This window comes from Aulonocara stuartgranti (assembly GCF_965226115.1).
Source record: "Aulonocara stuartgranti genome assembly, chromosome: 5".
NCBI lineage: Eukaryota > Metazoa > Chordata > Actinopteri > Cichliformes > Cichlidae > Aulonocara > Aulonocara stuartgranti.
Window position 1 is genome coordinate 23,687,402 of NC_138943.1, and position 17,999 is coordinate 23,705,400.

Sequence of the window (17,999 nt, forward strand, 5' to 3'; positions counted from 1 at the left end):
GATGAGCTACATCACTCCAACAATGCAGATACACAGACAGCTACTGCAAGCTCCTCAAGTTCTTCCAACAGTCTTGTGGTGCTTGAGATTGAGAATGATATGCTAAGACAAGAGAATGAAAAGCTAAAAAAACAATTGGAGAAACAGAAGCAGACGTTCTCATTCAGTCAAATATCTGACAATCCTGAAAGAGTCCAGTACTATACTGGATTGCCCGATACTGCTACTGTCCTGTTTTTAGAATCCCTTCTTTCCAAATTTGAGCTCAAATATCATTCTGGTTGGACTGTCCAAATGTTGCCCATAGTGGACCAGTTATTACTAACCCTAATGAAGCTCAAACTTGATTGTGGCCATGTAGACCTTGCAACAAGGTTTACCTGCAGCACAGCCACAGTAACTAACATTTTCACAACAATTGTTAGTGCACTGCACGACATTTTGTATGTTGGCATGTTGGAAAAAAACATTGCCTCGAGAGCCAAGAATCAGACATCGCTGCCGGATTGCTTCCAGCCATTTCCTAACTGCAGGATTGTGCTTGACTGCACAGAAGTTTCTGTTTCTGGCAGAGAGAGTCGTGACACACAAAGTTGTTTGTATAGCCAACGCAAAGGACGGATCATACTCAAGGCTCTAATTGGTGTGGCTCCAAATGGTGTAATAACCTTTGCAAGCAACTTGTACAGTGGAAAAACCTCAGATAAGGCGATAACAGCTGACTGTGGAGTACTGCGACATTTACAACCAGGTGACATGGTCATTGCAGGTAAGGACTTCACAATTCAGGACATCCTCCCAGAGGGGGTCTCGCTGAACATTCCGTCTGTCAGCGGACAGTTCGCACAGCAGGAAGTGAACAATAACAGGCTGATCTCCTCTGCAAGAGCACATGTAGCACATTCCATTCAAAGACTGAAACGTTTCTCAATTTTGAATCTCGTCCCACATCAGTACAAAAAAAATATTAATAAGATACTGAAAGTATGTGTGTGTCTTACAAATTTACAGACACCCGTTATCCATGAAACTGAATGAATTAGACCAGTGAAAGTGCAGAGGCAAAATTACATGGTGTCACTGTCTAACTACTTGTGGACCCGACAGTACAACTGTTGAATATGTTTATTCTTATTGTTTGTACCTTTTTAAGTATTTTGGATTGTTTTGTGGATATAGTCAGGATGTTACATCATTTTTAGTTGCATAGTTTAAAGTTGAAAATTCTCAGTTGTAATTGGTAAAATGTTTAATTTTACTCTAAGTGGTTTTTGTTTCATCAGTGGCTTGTTATATTGTTCATTTCATTCCAGCTTCCTGATTACTGCCTAGTTGTTTTGCTGAACATTTTCATTAAAAATAAGGAATACAAGATAAATGTGTTACTCTTTATTTTCAGAAACAGTTTTTGTACAAAACATTTTCTTGTTAAAATCAAAACTTAATTTTAATAATTTATCTGAATATAATTACAAATGTACAATTTACAAATATTTATAATTTATTTAAAAATGAACTGAAAAGTGCTGGACCGATGCATCGCTTGTGCAGATATGAATTCATAGCTGCGATAGACGGTTGGGTAAAAGAACATTTCTAAAGTTTCAGTGTTAACAGCCCAAGTTTGTTCTCTATCAACAGGCAAGATTACAAAGTCACATGGAGTCCAACCAATAAAGTGACAGCTGTTGGTCCCCTGTGAGATGTAGATAGTTGTGATGCTTTTTTAATACCAGGGAACCACTTGCCTCATCCAGCTGTAGGAAAAAGTCCTTCCTTTCTACAGCCTGCAAGACAGTTTTGGTTCTGGCTGACCATGGGCATTTCACCTCAATCGTGCAGTCATCAGAGATTGTCCCATCTGGAGAACTGCCAAGCAGGCCACTGTTGGTTAAAAACAGTCCCCTCTCAACAACTGCACCAGTACAGTCAGTGTACAGCTGCCTTTGGGGATGAGACTATTACTTAGTTATAAATGCATTATTAGAAGCACAGACCCCTTTTTACTGACAGCCTACTTTAGATCCTTCTGTCAGGTTGTACTGGCCAAGCAGAGTCTTAAATAAGGAATGGTATGAGCTCTGCTGGACTACACCTAAGTTGCCGGCCATGATTCTCTTCTTGCGATATGCTGCCCTTTCATTAAGAAATACAAATTAAGAGAGATGGTTCACTCAAATTTCTTGCTTAACACCTAACAGAATTAATTTCAAGGCCCCCCCCCCCCTTTTTTTTTTTTTTTTTAACCACAATACGTTCTCTGTTTGCCCAACTGTTGCTTCCTCAACCTGTTTCTTCTCTTACGCAGTCACAGTGAGTTATGCCAGTACATAGCAAGCCTTGTCTTCTGCTTGGCAAAACTCAGGTTCCTCAGCAATCCATCAAATGTCTTGGCTGGTAAAGTCTAGATTTAAAGCAAAAGGAAAAACAAATACAATGTGAAAAGTTTTTAATGGGACCAAGAATGTTTGACCACAGAGTAGAAAAAGTAGAGTATACAAAATACATATAAAATTAAAGTGGGGATAGTGAAGACAGACAGTCTGATGTCTGTAGTTTACAAGAGTTTACATACACGTATAATTTATACTATGTATTAAGGTAAATATCAAATTACCTTATGGCCTTCTGGACTTATTTAGGAGTATTCACTTAAAGCACACGTTTGACATTTTTTGATGAAGACTACATGTGTGTCTCAATATAAAACACAATGCTTTACATAAAATTAAGAGAATAATTACAACAAAGACAGAATTTTAAATAATGACCGACCTTGTGTAGTTGATGGCGTCATCTCAGCAATTTCTTTTGCTTTCACACATGTTCCACCTAAATCAACATTGCGATATAATGGCACTTATCTTTGCCAATCAGACACTCACGGGAGCTGAACCTCACTGACTGACCCTCAACATGCACCCATATTGAAAGCAAATTAATGCTTACCCCAAACATTCTAACAAACACCAGAAGTGCTGCTGTGTGTACCAGTACCCCTGTAGCTAGCCAATGGGCAGGAAGATAATCTCAACTAGGCTAACATAACTAACTCTCCAAAATCTCCCTGTTTTGTAGATTTCCATCTTGGTTTACTTCCACTGTTATAGCAGTGCTGTATGCATGCGTGTTTTATGAAATGCATCAGCCAGTACAGGACATATCATGTTTAATCATCCGTTAGCTAGCTTACTCCTAACCCATCGTTGTTTATTCAAGAGCATTTGGACCCGGAAATGTCAGCTATGTCACCCGTAACATCAGACTTAACAAGCAGATTGTAACCAGTAAAAAAAAAAAAAAATAGGAATTTTATTGGGTTTTAATTGTTATTGTTTATCTATTAATTAAATACTTTGGCATAGTATGTATGGCATTGATGGAAGTCAAAACAGCAGGACAAGCTGTAAAACTTCTGAAAACATAGTTAAATGTCAAAAATATAACACTTCCTTCATATATTCCAAAAACCTCCAGATAGGAGTCTACCGGGCCGATTTTGGGCCCCGGGCCTTATGTTTGACACTCTTGCTCCAACACAAATGACCCTGGCTGCAGAGTAGGGAGCCAGCAGGGATCTTCCCGCCCACGTGGGGGCGCTGCACGAGCTGTCTCACGCTCCACGTACCCGGTTGCTACGTCACCACATTTCACCGAATACGATGCAACAGCGTGGAAAAGCGTAAAGGTGTTCTCCTGGCGGCCCACAGAAACAGTAAGTTGAATGAAAAGTGGAATAAAGTGCATCTCTGCGTCAGTATTAGTAACCCGGCTGCTGAGCTGCAGAGGGTTTTATAGCAAACGGTGGCTGAGAGCCTTCCGGCCGACTTACTTGAATGTTTTTGTTTTTTTGTTTGTTTTCCTGTGTGATGCTAAAATGTGCGCGTTTAGAGGCAAAATGAGGGAAGCTGCTCTCCTGCTCACACACTGCCTGCTTGTGTGTCTCCTCCTGAGCTCCAGCCAGGCGGCCAGACAAGGACAGGACCTCAGATGTGGAGGTGAGTAACCGATTTGACGCGCAGCCTCGGCCGCACGCACAAAGAAAAGTCCTAATGTAATCGGTGTCTGACCTCTGCTGCACCTCCCCTCCCCTCCTCAGCCTGCAGGGCTCTGGTAGACGAGATGGAGTGGGCCATTTCCCAGATAGACCCGAAGAAAATGATCCAGACGGGATCTTTCAGGATCAATCCAGATGGGAGTCAGTCCATCAGAGAGGTGAGGCTGCAGTAGCATAGCCACGTTGTAGTCTGGGTTCAGCCCCCACTGTAGACTGCATCATAAGTACACAGTGTTGACCACAAAACAGGGCCATACTTTTATAGAAAGCATTGCCTGCCTCTGAAGGTCATTATCTCATTTTAAAGATATCAGTTAGTTTCAGTGGGTTGGCAATAAAAAGAACTTCTGAACTCTGACACCACCAGGTTCCTCTGGCACGCTCAGAAGGAAACCTCCTGGAGCTCATGGAGAGCATATGCGAGAGGATGGGGGACTACGGCGAGCGCACGGATCCCTCCACAAACAGGAAATCGTACGTCAGGATCAAGTCTCGGAGCGGCGAGGCCATGGACCTGTCGGAGGCCTCGCTGGATTCAAGGGTTACAGCCAGCATGAAGTTTGCGGTGAGTATAGTTTTTCCCGCTTAGACCTCCAGCACACCCCAAGGAGGAGCACAAAAAAAAGGATGTGGTTTAAGTGTGTATTTTTCCTTTTTTGTTCAGTGTGAAACAATAGTGGAACAGCACGAGGATGAAATCATCGAATTCTTCGCTCACGAAACGGACAACGTTAAAGACAAACTGTGCAGCAAAAGGACAGGTAGGTTGAGGCCAAATGCATCAAAATGCAAACATTTCTTTCTGTTCTGATGTTCCCCATGCGTTCAGCTGTTAATTCACCGTGTTGTTTCTGTGCTGTGTGTCCCGCAGACCTCTGTGACCACGCTCTAAAAATGACCCATGATGAGCTTTGATATCCTCTCACCATAGCGACTGTCTCTCCTCAGCTCAAATGGAGACTTCTGGGTGCTGTAGTGTTTTCTATTGCCACTTATCACCTGTTTGTGTCAGGGCAGTGGGACAATCTGTATAAAAATCCTTATGATAAGAAATAAAAACAAAAAGCATTACTCCTGTGATCATGGACACTTTGAGGACTACTCTGCTACTCTTTGGGAAGTAATATCTCATTTTATGTGACACTGTAAGTTATTAAAAAGGCTCTTATTGGTCTCTGGATATAAACTGTGAAACTGTAAAAATGAATTTGGACTTTATGCGGAGGCTAAATTTGGTTGGGTGGTCCTTCGAGCCCTCATTCACGCATGATGGAAAAATTCCTGAGGTCGAATCAAAGTGATGCTGAAAGAAGTTGGCCTGCTCTTGAATTACACCGCTATATAATGATAAGTGTGACTTTCAAGTTCAAGCTTTAGAAGAGTTTTTTCATGCTCGTCAGTATTTATTTAACTGCCCATGATCACAGGATTAACTGATACCAGCTTGATTCTCCTTCTTATATTCCCCCATGAGATACTCGTTCAGGTAAAACGAAAAGTTGAGGGCCTCGGTTTTAAAAGTACATCGTGTAAAAATAACTTCAGATAGGGTTTCAGTGTAGTTCGAACGATAACGTGCCTTCATCACCAAACAAAATTTCCCAGGTAGTTTACCCCCTCCAACAGCAGCGACGTGCTCTCAGCAGTATGCTTTATTTATCCTAAATAAATTTGGCTAAAAGACTCATGTTCCTAAACTGTTGGATTATAACCAGAAATGTCTTCAGGTGTTAAAGTGCTTAGTACACAACATTTGCACAATTAGTATCCACATTCCTGTGCATTAATTTACTGTTTAACCTCCAGTGACTTTAAAACACTCCTACTGCTAAATAAACTGCCTGCATCTTCTCAAGTTAAACCTCTCACATGCTGCTGACAGAGCACAACAATTATCCTCACATGTTGGAGCCTAAACTCGCGCACACAAAACTTCTTTGCTCATTATTTCACATTACCTCAGAGTTAAACACTACCGAAACCAGCTGCGATTTACTTGAGCTCGAGAATCGAGATTGTAGCAAAGTTTAGATTTCCTGGCTTTGTAATAAAACTGACCTCCTGCGTAACCCCACCAGAGTGTGCTGTAGGCAGCAGTGCGAGCACACCAGTACAGCCACAGTAGAAAGATCAGGAAGTATTTTTGGTGTTATTGTGTGAAAATGAATTTTCCGTTTTGTGATCATTCTCCTGAGATGTCTTTTTAATATAAAATTTGTACATTTTCTGACTCTGCTTTGTCTTCAGTCAATGGAAATGTTTGTTTTTGTTTGTTTTTCTTAATAACATCAGCACTACTCGATCCTTCCAACATCTACTTTGTTTCAAGGATGATCTTATCCTTAATTTTCTCTTGAATTTTGATGATAATCATCTGTTTGACTCCATATAATCCACATACAGTTTGAGCTTAAATAGTGTTGAAATTTGGGAACACACAATTAACCATAAAAGCAGTTCCTGAACTATTTGTCTTTTTTGTTTTTGTTTTAAAAGCAGCTATTATTATTTAAAGTTTTGATGCCTATAATTACAAAAAACCCACACAGACACACTTTTAAATGTAGTTTCAGTGACTGCCAGTCTAAAACCTGTTTGTCTTTATCAGGTTCTAACTACATCAGAGATTTGTGTCTCCTCCCGGGATCAGCACTTGCTAACATGTATGTTAACTATTACACAAAATGTAAAACGAATATTTAACAATTAGTGGTTAAAAATGGCTCCGGTAAATATCCTTGGAATATAAACCTGAATAAAGATCATGAAAGATTTTTTGACCTGGGGAAAAAAGTAATCAGTCGATCCATTTAGCAGCTGTTTCAGAAATTTTATTCATATCACACAATCATACTTCACAAGTTTGTCTAGTTGCAGTAAACATGCAAAGGTTTGAATTTATTTATGATTTTGTAACTCTAGAAAAGTATTTTTTTTTTCATCCCATTTCAGGAAGGAAAAGTTCTTCTCCTCTTCGCTGTCTTCCATTAAAGATCTGCGAAATCTTTAAAGGAAACAATCTGAACATGTTAGTTTTTTATGCACTCCAGTGTCTATTTACATTCAATACACACCTCTGTTATGACTCTATTATTACCATAAAACCACTCCTTTTAAATCACCAAATATTACCGTCTTTGCTTATGACTATTTTCATTATCTCACAACTGCACAAAGCCATGGAAATAGAAACAGACAAGGAAAAGTACAATAAAATGTACTAATCGTTTAAAGGTAAACTGTAGTAAAATAGCCTAAATAAAGAGCTTTTAAATATTATTGTCAAATAGAGAAGTCTCTGTAACAGTGGTCCTTTTTGCTCCTCAGACATCCAAGCTAAAATCTCCAAGCTGATGTCGAAATAAAGAAAAAAACCCATCTGTTTCTGAAAATATGTGCTGTGAAGTGCCATGGAAATACGGATTCATGTTTGAGTGTTTAACGCACTGGACCAGCTCTTTGATTACCGTACTGTCATGTCAGAGCTCTATAACCTCACACTCGACCTCCTTTTCCATGATCTCTGGTGCACACTCCGAACTCAAAAAAGGCTCATTTATGTCTGCCTCATCTTCCTCCTCCTCTTCTCCTCCCTCAGCCTCGACGTTTACTTCACTAGAGTAATGCAGCTCTGCTTCAGCTGTCTTAAACACCTCGCTCTCCTTCTCGGTTCTTTGCTCCATCTCTGCGTCACGTGCTGCTTCCTCCGCCTCGTTCTCATCTGCTCCAATAACAGTGTCTCCAGAGCCGTGGCTGCTGGTGCTGCTGCAGGACAGTGTGTCTTCCTCTATGTCTCCTCGTACCTCTTTGTGATCATGCTGGATGTCTCCCACCTCTGCACACTCCTCTGAAACCTGTTGCTCGACTTCATCAAAAGCAGTCTTTTCAGAGGTCGTGTCTGCTGCCACATTGTGGGATCCTAAGTTCTCTGGATCCCACAACTCGGTCACCTCTTCCTCTTCATTCTCGGAGTCAGGTGCTGTGTGCTTTCTAATGCGATTTACCACATCCCACAGCGATTTTGGATACTGTAACGCTTGTTTGTGTGCCTCAGATTGGAGAAAGTCAGGGGATAGAGTAAAACTTTCCTCTTCGTAAGGAGGAGTAGAGCTGGGAGGCAGTACAGGGGGTGATTCAGAGAAAGAGGAGGGTGAAGCCTCTGGGGAAACTGGAGGAGGGAGAGTTTCGGGGATGGCACCAGTAGCAGCAGTGTCAGGATGTAAGGGTGAAGTATCCAAAAGACAAACACACTCGCACTCAAACGTTGACTGATGAGGAGAGGGAAGCTGAGGGAGGAAGAGCTCATCTAAAGGTAACAGAGACACCTCACAGTCTGCAGCCAAGGGAGGAGAAGAATTAGACAGATCAGTCTGTGGGTCAACATCCTGCAAAATTTCAATCTGTGTTTCACTTTGAGAGTCTGAAGAGTTGTTTTTGCACAATATCTGTTCCCTAATCTCTACAGTAAGTTCATCTGAGTTTGTCTGTAACTCATTTTCAGTCATGTGACTCTCTTTTATACAAAAAACATCCTCATCTTGGCCACAATCAAGTTGTTGAAGGACTTCGGCCTCTGTTTGACCTGCATTTTCCTCACATTCTTCATCTACTTCAGACGACTCTGCTGGAAGGCCTGCTTCAGGTTGTTCTTCACTCACATGACTCTCCTTTAAGCACAAAACACCCTCCGTTTGGACACTTTCAAGATTTTGCTGCAAACTGTTGATGTCGTTTTCTTCCAAAGGCTTGATCGACTCCTCGTCAGCTCGATTATTTTGTTGCTCATCATTGACGCAGGCATCATCATCCAGTTGACCACATTCATGCTGTTCCTGTGACATCAGCACCTCCGGCTCATTAATGAGGTCACTTTGAGTTACATGTAATGTTTGTGCCTCTTCCTCCTCTGGGCGAGATGTTTCTACAGCTGGTTGATCAGTTAAAACAAGAGGAGGAAGAAGACACTGGGAATCTGCGTGGGGACTGGATAGTGAGGAAGACTCACCATCCAGTGAAAAAGATGGCAGCTGTTGCAAAGGAGAAGGGGATGAAGTTGCAGGAGGAAGTGCAATATCTGCAGTATTAAGAGCAGCCAACTCAGGATCAGGCTCTGCCTCTGCGTTTGACTCTGAGATATTTGAGGGAGAATGATGATCAGAAGGTATTAGTGAAAGAAGGTCAGAGGGTTTAGGAGGCTGAGTCTCACGATCGTCTTCCCGACCATGTTCACTTGTACCCTTTTCATCAGTGGATTCAAGCAGGGCATCCTCAGTCTTTTCAGTTTCACTTAAAGTTTTGTTGCCTGTTTCGAGCGGGACATCTGTGTCACTCCTTTCATGCCTGTCTGATGCTTGGTCCTGAGATCCCATAAAGTCACCACCATCTTCACTTGCTACCTGATCTCTGGAGTCACTGTGGTCGTTTAAAGTTACGCTGTCCTTGGTTTGGTGATCCTCCAAGGGATTCTGGTACGGTTCGTCCTCTGCTGCGTCCTCTGGAGTTTGTTTAAAAGCGTCTTCAGTATCTGTTTTAAGTGGAGAAGGCTCACCCCCCTCATCCTGGTCCTCTGCAGACGACTTGACCAATGGCATGCCAGTTTCAGGTTCAGTGATGCAGTCGTGTAGAGGGATCCCTAGTATACGTTCTGCACGCGCCTCTAAGGTTTCTCTTTCAGAAACATGAGATGACAGTAAGCAAGGCAAAGAGATTAAACTTTCTTGTTTGCCTTCCTCTTCCTCCAAAAGTGTTGAGTCCACATCGGTCTCGGGTTTTTCAATCTTGCAGGAGGAGGCTTCTTCTGTGCTTTCATCAGTTGTGACATCTTGATTTAGCTGAAAGTTTAGTTCAGGAGAAATATTCACTTGAGCATCGAGCTGACTCTCTTCAGCGAGTGCTGCAGTGCTTAAAAAGTGAACCCGCTCTTTTGTAGGCGAAGGAATCTGTTCCATTTTCACAACAACGCAGGTTGTGTCGACAACCAGCATGCTTTTAATGTCCTCAGCATTCTCCTGGTTGTCCAGCTGCATTACTTCAGTATCTACTGGAGGACTGCTTACATTAACACAATCGTCTGACAGTTTATCCTCACGGTTTCCTTTCAAACAGCATGTGGGGGGACTCTCAGTTTCAGCTTTGCTTGTGAAACTAGGCTCCCTCCATGAAGGATATTTTATTGACACCGGCTGCACTGACTGACCTCCCTGTCTGCAGACATCATTTGCATTTTCTTTTTGGGGGGGAACAACATCGGCCTGTGCTTTCTTTGCTTGATTATTTTCAACCATGTCCTTCTCTGTGCAGGGTGGCGTCTCCCTCTGTTTCCTTCCAGCACCGTTGTCTGACTGCTCTGTGAGAGTTGGCGATTTGAAGTCCACTTCGTCTGGAAGTTTTTGAGTAGCCTCAGTCGTGGCTCCCAGAAGTTTAGAAGCCTCTCTTACGTCTGTGTGTTCAATGTTCATTTTGGAGGTGCAAACGGGCAGAGATGGGGTCTCGGTGGGGCCGGCTATTCGAGAAACCAAACAGAATATTGTCATCCCTCCTGTCTTTTTGCTTAGCCTGAATTTCCTTCCTTCTATGACCTTTGAGGAGGTTTCCCTGTTTATTTCTGAATTCTGAAACACTTGTGGATGTTGCAGATGCAGTGTGCCATCATCCTGTATGAGTGTCTGCTGGACACTGATGGGGCAAACCGCCTGTAAAGCATCTGCTTCAAATCTTTGGCGTTTCAATCCTTCAAACTTTGGGCAGGTTTTACTTTCACACAAATTTGTCAGTTCTTCTTTTTCTCCCTTGCTCTTATCTTGCAGCTCTGCAGACACATGCTGCTTTCTGCGTGTGGGCTGCGAGTAGCAGTGTTGCTTCTTGGTGTCCTGCTCCCAGACCGTGTCACTGCTGTGTGTCACAGGTGAAGGTTTATGTGGGCTGTTGTAGGGAGGAGGAGCAATATAGCCAGGAGGTTGGTTATATATCTTCCTTTGGTAGCTTGCATTTTCCTTCATGTCCAGCACGTTGCTTGCGTCAGGAGCAGGAGCTTGTGATGGATAGTAGGTGGGAGTTTGCTGTCTGCCTCCTCTGTCCCACATTCCAGGTTGTTTGACATGTTGGGGATCCAAACCTATCCTGGTGCTCTCCACCAGCCCCTGAGAGGCTCCCCTTAATTCTGCTTCTATACGCCTTCTTCTTGGCAGGGAGTGACTGTAGCGAGCCGCCCAGGCCTCCAGCTCTCGATAGCTGCTGTCGCTCCTCTTGGTAGAAACTTCTCTGTTGTAGCGGACAGGGCTACAGGTGTCCCACCTCCTCTGCCACCCCTCCCTTAGAAATCCTCTCTCATGATCCCTCACGGGTCGATGGGTTGCTTTCCACTCTCTGTCTCTGGCTTCTTGGAGCTGGTACTCTCCCAGATCTTGGTGGTGCTGAGTGTGGCGGCGCAGAATGAAAGGGAAATGGGAAGAAGGAGGAGGGGCACTGAGCTCTGGGTCTGTCCAGTTGGTGTACTCTTGTAGAGCTCCTGCTGATCTTGATCCTGGTACAGTCCAGTATGTGGACTCCCTGCTTTGATCCTGCTGCTCACCATAGTACAGTGGATAATGGGTTGGCTGATGTCTGTCGTGATAGCTGGGAGTAGAATAGTAGAGAAATGATAGCAAAATTTAGCAAGATTACATAATTTCACAGACCATTTTAAATTAGTCTACATGGTTACATTTAATAGATAACACAAAACGTTCTGCAGGATTATGTGGAACAATATTCCCATCTTTTCAGAGCTTTTTGCAGAGTGTCAGAGGTAGTGGAGAGCTGGATAATCTTGGAGAGAGCAGGCAAAGCAAATACTTTGTGTCAGCCGGAAGTTAACTATCATTTTTGTGCACCTCAAATGTAAACTTGCCAAACAAGCAGTGATAAATGCAAAGATTATACTGGCCCAAGCAATTTTCATAGCATCCAACTCACTTCTGTGTATAGTTTCTCCCAGGAATGGTACCATATTTGGAGTACAGATTGGACTGCCCCTGATTCTCAGGCCAGAACTCCATCATTTGGTCTCATCCACAGATCTGAAGCATGAAACTTAAAAAACAAAAAACAACTTAAAAATGCATTTACTTAGATCGCCTTAAATGAAAGGATTAAAAGCATGTAAACACGTACCTCCAGCTACTGTTTTGAAATTCTTGTCCTGGCTGCTCATGAGTGACACAAGGTCTAATGAAGTCCAAACAGGACAACTTGTTTTAAGAGGACAGTGGTTTCCAGCACCCCCTCCCACTCTTCTACCACACACACACACACACACGCACACACACACACACACACACACACACACACACACACACACACACACACACACACACACACACACACACCATTGCCACTGAAAGCCCGTCCTCTTTTCATCCAGCCAACACACAGTTTAAATACCACTGAGGAAGTTTTTAATCAGCTGCTTTAGAAGAACTAGAATCTCTGGCTCAATCATTTTCTCTCTAAACTCACTCAAATTTAAAGGGAAGGCAAAGTGTGCGTCACAATTTTCAAAAGTGTCTTTAATTAACATGTATTTGGGTGTAAAGCTTGTAAAATTTAATGCTATTGCTTCTCAAATTGAATACAAGCATCAGGTTAAAATACTTTTAATATTATTTTACCTTATTAACAGTGACTGACTGACAACAGCCAGTGCTGACATATAGTGGCTTCATCTACTTTTAATGAAAAATGAGGTGGACAATAAAGTTCCCATGGACTAATTCAGATCTTATGCAGATCGCACATTTTCTTATGTGTCTCTACATCATCACTTCCTTGCAGCACGCAGGTTTCTTGCAACAGTCAATATCAACCAAACCCAGCTATGTGCACAGTCGCGTGGGAGGTGCTGGGGCGTGAGGGCGAGCAGACTCTGCATGGAGATAGGGATCTGTTGTTTTGTCGGCTGAATTGTGGCACAGAGAGGGACGGGCAGCCGTTCGGCCGTCTCCCTTTTATTGAAACTCTCCAGCGTAACAAACAGGCTTTCCTTTCCTGAACAGAAAATCTGTACATCAGCAGAGTGCAGCAGAGAGGGGATGAAAGACGGGCAGACAGCAGGCTGCGGGAAGGGCGGGCTTTAACAGAATAGCTTGGAGTGAGATTTATTTTGGATTCAATAAAACCAATGTTCTATTTATTGTCAACAATCATATGTCACATGGTGAATGTTTCCATGCCCAGTTAAGACCTTCTTTATTGCAACAAAATTATACAGAAAACATGTTAATAGTAATTAAAATGACAGTAAGATACCAACAACATCCTGTCCATCCCTTCATGACAGTGTACCCATCATGCGTTATGTCACAAAACTCAAATAATCTCAAACTGGTTTCCTTAACATGATAAACAATTCAATGTATTCAAATAACTGCCAAGGTCTCCAGACCTCAATCTAATAGAGAGGCTTTCGGATGTGGTGGAATTGGAAATTCACATCATGGAGGCCAACAAATCTGCAGCCACTGTGTGATGCTATCATGTTAATGTGGACCCAAATCTCTGAGGACTGTTTCCAGCACCCTGTTCGTAAAACAAAAGGGGGTCCAAGTCAGTACTAGTAAGATATACCTAATGAAGGGGGAGTGAAAGTAGGTTTTCATGAACAGATGTTGCTTTTGGAGATTTTATGGTATATGAAAGATTTTTTTATCCACTGCACTGGGAGAGAGGGATGTGATAGCTGGTTTAAAGTTTTTTTTTGACTTTTCTGTTATAACCATACAGAATATTCATGACTAAATCAGCAACTATTAAAATTAAAGGTGTGATAAAAATCTAAACTTAACGACAATTTAACCATTTAATACATACATTCAAACTTTTAATTACCAAAATGTCTCAAGGAAAGAATTACTCTGGCAGAAGATATTAATTCATGTCAAAATCAATAATAGTAAGCACTCTATAAACAAACATGGTTTTCAGGGCTTTTAAATCTGTGACTGTTTTCAAGGTAAAGATGCTGCTGTGCACCCTGTACTGACAACATGAGAGATCAAAGTGTTTTCCAACCAGAGGATAATCAGAAATATTGAAAACAAATACGAATTTTTGAAAAAACAGTTCTGGAAACGCACCTTCAAGCTCATCTTGGTGATGCATGATGCCTGCAGTGGGTAAAGGTTAAAAAGAAGAACTGTAACTTTAGACCTGATCTTCATCTCACGGTAAACATGGTGAAAACACTTTAGTCCAATGACTGAATTTCCAATCAGACAAAACTCAAGGCTGATTTATATAAAATCATGCTGTTTTGTCTTATAAAATGCATTCATAGTGTGTGTATGTTTGTGCTTGTATGTCATTAAAGTTCTGAAGTTCATTTTCTTCCCAAATCTCAAAAATCACAGGACACATTCTGAATACATTCGCTTTTAATTAAAGACAAATGACATGTGTAACTGTTTAGAGATAAATAAAAATAATATGATTACATTTAAATTCATTTAAAATAGCTTTAGCTTTTATAGGTTCTACAGTTAGTGGGATGTGAAACTCAAAATAATTTAAATAACAGACAAACTCATAATTTTATTTATTTATAAAAAAGCAGTAGGCCGTCCCTCCTGTCGTCACTGGCCTGTTCTTAAAGACGCCCTGTAGATATTATTGTTTTGTTTGTCGTCTCGGTGCACAAGCTCCACATTGAATCTGCTCGGTAGATGCTTCTCATAGAAAGCTGCCGTTTCGTGCTCATCTCGCATTTTGGATGAGAGATACGCTGCGGCTCCTTTACCACACAGGTGAGCTAGTGTCTCCACTAGCGGGAGGTATGTCTCTGGCAGGTAAATGATATCAGCACAGAGCACCAAGTCCCAGTCAGAGGAGAAGTTCATGTGATCCTCACCCCAGGACAGAGGGAGGACAGTGGGAGGGAGAGAAGGCCACCCGCTGGAAGGCTTGTTAGCAGAGACATTAGCATCAAGCTGTGGAAGAGCCAAAGGAAGGTCTGTGAGAGTCACCTCTGCTCCTGAAAGAAGAGGGATGAAAGCCTGATCCCACATGCTGCTGATCAAAGTCTTAAATTAAGATCAGAAGAAATTAAAAACATGAGCATGTGAAATAACAGACATGGAACAAACAACAAACTAATTGTTTGTTTTCTGTAGTCAGTTTTCTGACTACAAATTAAAAGCTACTGATGTGTAGCTGTAATCAAAACACTGCCTGCCCCCCAAAAGAGTAATGACTTGGATTTAACTAAGCTAAGAGATAGATAAGGAGCCTTCCTTTGGAGCATTATTTCTGTGATTAATATGGGCTTGCAAGAGGGTATTTAACCTTAACTGATAAGTGGGTTCTGAGTTTAAATAGAGATCACTTACACATTTGGTGAAATTTCATAACTATGTTTAATAGTTAAAGTAAAAGCATTTCTATCCGCACAATGGAGCAACTGAAAAGGGTCATGTGGTCTGATGAGTCCAGATTTGATGGCTGCAACATAATAAGAAGACAGGTGGATAAGGTGGTGCATCAACAGGCCTAGTGTCTACTGTACCAGCCAGTTTTGACAGTGTTATGATCAGGTGTTTGCTTCACTTGATCAGGATTATATTGAGTGAAAAATTAGATGAGTTGACCAGCTAAATATACTTAATGACCAGGTTTTTTTCTTCAAGGGCAAGGGCATATTCCAAGAAGACTGTATGGGCTCAGACTGTGGAAAAGTGGTGCAGGAAGCAGGAAAGATGTTTTCACAGATTCATTTACCCCTTTCAGAATGCTTTGAATAATAACAACGTGGGCATTAAAGTTAGAGGTGACCCAAAGAAGTACTGTGTGACTTTTTATTTATTGGGCTAGGAGTTTATTTTATTTGTTTTGTTTTAATTTCCCACCAAACAATGCTTTAAAAAAATATTTATTAGAATAGCATTGCCTCTTATTGTCGGTATAGAACGAAACTGAGGGAAAACAACCTTTCACACTGCCGAAACCCGGGATCGAACCAGGGACCTTTAGATCTTCAGTCTAACGCTCTCCCAACTGAGCTATTTCGGCGACAACATCGCTGCAGGCAGGAGTTGTTATGGATTCAATCATGTTTTACACAGCAGAAAACGCTATATCTATTTATATACACAAAAAATAAACACATGAGTAAGTGAACTTGATAGTGAACACCATGTGGTTCAGAAGCAGCTGCACATGTGTGGGGGTATAATGTGACACTGAGCCACAGGAGAATCCCACTCAGAGACACATTAGTTAGTAGTTAGTTTGTATTTAATATTAGTTACACGAGTTATTTTACAAACTCCAAATTTACCCAAGCGAGCTGCCACAATACCGACCACACCGGTGCCTGCTCCGAGCTCTATGAGCCGCTTTCCCCTCAGCTCCACAGACTGATCCTCCAAGTAACGGCATAGGTGTAACGCCTGCGTGTGTACACAGACACACACATAGATTTCATCACTGCACAAAGCCCAGGTTTACGAAGATCATCTAAATAAAGTGAGTGCCTGTCTGCTCCTTACAGCCTCCCAGACCGGTGCAGCCACGCCGAGGTCCGCACCGAACAGCTGTCTGATCTTCACCTCCTCTCCCATCAGCGTGTACACGGACTCCAGAGAAAACGTTTCCGTGAACAGACAGTCATCTACAGGAAACGGGTCGTCTTCGTCCTCGGTGTGAGACATGTTTATTGGCGCTAAAGTCTATTATTGTTGGTAAGAAAACCGGATGTTCTCGATGCGGGAGGGCAGCTGCTTTTAACTTCCGGTCAAGTAATAACGTTATAGCGAATGTTTTGTTTTTGTCATAGACACCATAAAAATGTTGTTAAAATGTTTTAGTATTAATGTTAAATATTTTAAAATAAAATATTTATTTTATTTACTTCTTCTCATTTTTTATTTATCGCAACAGAAAAATAAAAAACATAAAATTCGTAACTTCACAAAAAAAACCACAAGAAAACTAAAGTGTTTTTTTCATGTTGTATCAAGCTAGTAGTACTATAGATGTAAGACTACGAGAGGCTTTTACTTTGAAATGTAACACGCATATGCCAAAAGAGGTGCACATCAGAGATTGCGGTCTGAAATGCAGCGGGTATAAAACAATCTTAAATATATTCAAATTATACATTATTTTTGCTTTTAAATAGTGAATTAATACTTATTATTTTATCAGATATTTCATTATTTTCATTTTTATACTTCTACATGTCAGCTTGTTGATATTGTTAAAGGAAAATAAATGTTGTTGACAGTATCATGACTGGATAATACACTACAGGATTGTTTCTTTGTTTGTTAGTTTGTTTCCTTCTCATCACGAAAAATCCTTTGGTCACTGGTCTCTAGTAAAGCTATGGCTGCATCCAGCAGTTATTTATATCATCAATTAATTCTTCTTCTTTCTTTTTTTTTCTCTTTTTAAGGCTCAGCACAGCAGATCATCTGCCTCGATCTGACCCTATCCCTGCCATCCTTCTCTGTCACACCAACCCTCTGCATATCCTTCTTTGCCACATCCACAAATAGTGAATATTCTCTGTGGACTGTCATATCCACTGTATGAAAATCTTAACATCTTATTATATTTTGTTTTATTCAGCCACTATTCCGCATACGTTTATCCAAAACATTTTCTTTCCAAGTATCCAGGATATCAGTACACTGTGCCACGGACATTAAATTAAATACCAGCAAAAACCAGTGTTACCCCCCCCCCAAACAGAACTAGGACATCAGTTTCAAAATCCTGTGTGGTATCTCAAGTTATTGCAGTCACATCTCCAGAAAGCTTGACCCCTGAACTCGAGATCTGAGCGGTTGGTTGAAGTTTTTAACAGAGTTTAGATGTTTTTCAGTCCTGAACATTACATGTGGCTCAAGAATGCAGTTAAAAAAATAATTTGAATATCACAAAATTTCAACCCATTCATGTGTACACT

General features: G+C 41.4%; 2 protein-coding genes across 3 annotated transcripts; one reads left to right on the forward strand and one right to left on the reverse strand.

The window, feature by feature from the left end:
* The first annotated feature begins 3,583 nt into the window (after positions 1-3,583).
* On the forward strand, positions 3,584-6,287 carry cnpy2 (canopy FGF signaling regulator 2). 2 transcript variants are annotated; one of them, XM_082534048.1, is made up of 6 exons: positions 3,584-3,715; positions 3,892-3,998; positions 4,100-4,215; positions 4,425-4,622; positions 4,722-4,818; positions 4,929-6,287. In XM_082534048.1, exons 2-6 carry the CDS (start codon positions 3,899-3,901, stop codon positions 4,970-4,972), a joined length of 555 nt encoding a protein of 184 aa, XP_082390174.1. In that variant the 5' UTR covers positions 3,584-3,715; positions 3,892-3,898; the 3' UTR covers positions 4,973-6,287. The 2 variants fall into 2 exon arrangements, with proteins under 2 accessions (XP_082390174.1, XP_082390173.1); XM_082534047.1 differs by lacking the exon at positions 3,584-3,715 and having other exon boundaries at positions 3,722-3,998.
* Positions 6,288-14,495: 8,208 nt separating this feature from the next.
* Positions 14,496-16,813, reverse strand: LOC309707563 (EEF1A lysine methyltransferase 3-like). The gene is made up of 3 exons (XM_082534964.1): positions 16,576-16,813; positions 16,365-16,476; positions 14,496-15,062 (listed from the first exon to the last, which is right to left on the reverse strand). Exons 1-3 carry the CDS (start codon positions 16,735-16,737, stop codon positions 14,665-14,667), a joined length of 672 nt encoding a protein of 223 aa, XP_082391090.1. The 5' UTR covers positions 16,738-16,813; the 3' UTR covers positions 14,496-14,664.
* Positions 16,814-17,999: the final 1,186 nt, after the last annotated feature.

Bases quoted from the DNA above. Each gene is read 5' to 3' on its own strand.
- cnpy2 (XM_082534047.1), top strand. From the start codon at position 3,725: ATGAAAAGTGGAATAAAGTGCATCTCTGCGTCAGTATTAGTAACCCGG. The intron at 3,999-4,099 runs GTGAGTAACCGA...TCCCCTCCTCAG, and splicing joins ACAGGACCTCAGATGTGGAG to CCTGCAGGGCTCTGGTAGAC. The intron at 4,819-4,928 runs GTAGGTTGAGGC...TGTGTCCCGCAG, and splicing joins ACTGTGCAGCAAAAGGACAG to ACCTCTGTGACCACGCTCTA.
- LOC309707563 (XM_082534964.1), bottom strand. From the start codon at position 16,737: ATGTCTCACACCGAGGACGAAGACGACCCGTTTCCTGTAGATGACTGT. The intron at 16,477-16,575 runs GTAAGGAGCAGA...GTACACACGCAG, and splicing joins CTGCACCGGTCTGGGAGGCT to GCGTTACACCTATGCCGTTA. The intron at 15,063-16,364 runs GTAAATTTGGAG...CTCTTCTTTCAG, and splicing joins TATTGTGGCAGCTCGCTTGG to GAGCAGAGGTGACTCTCACA.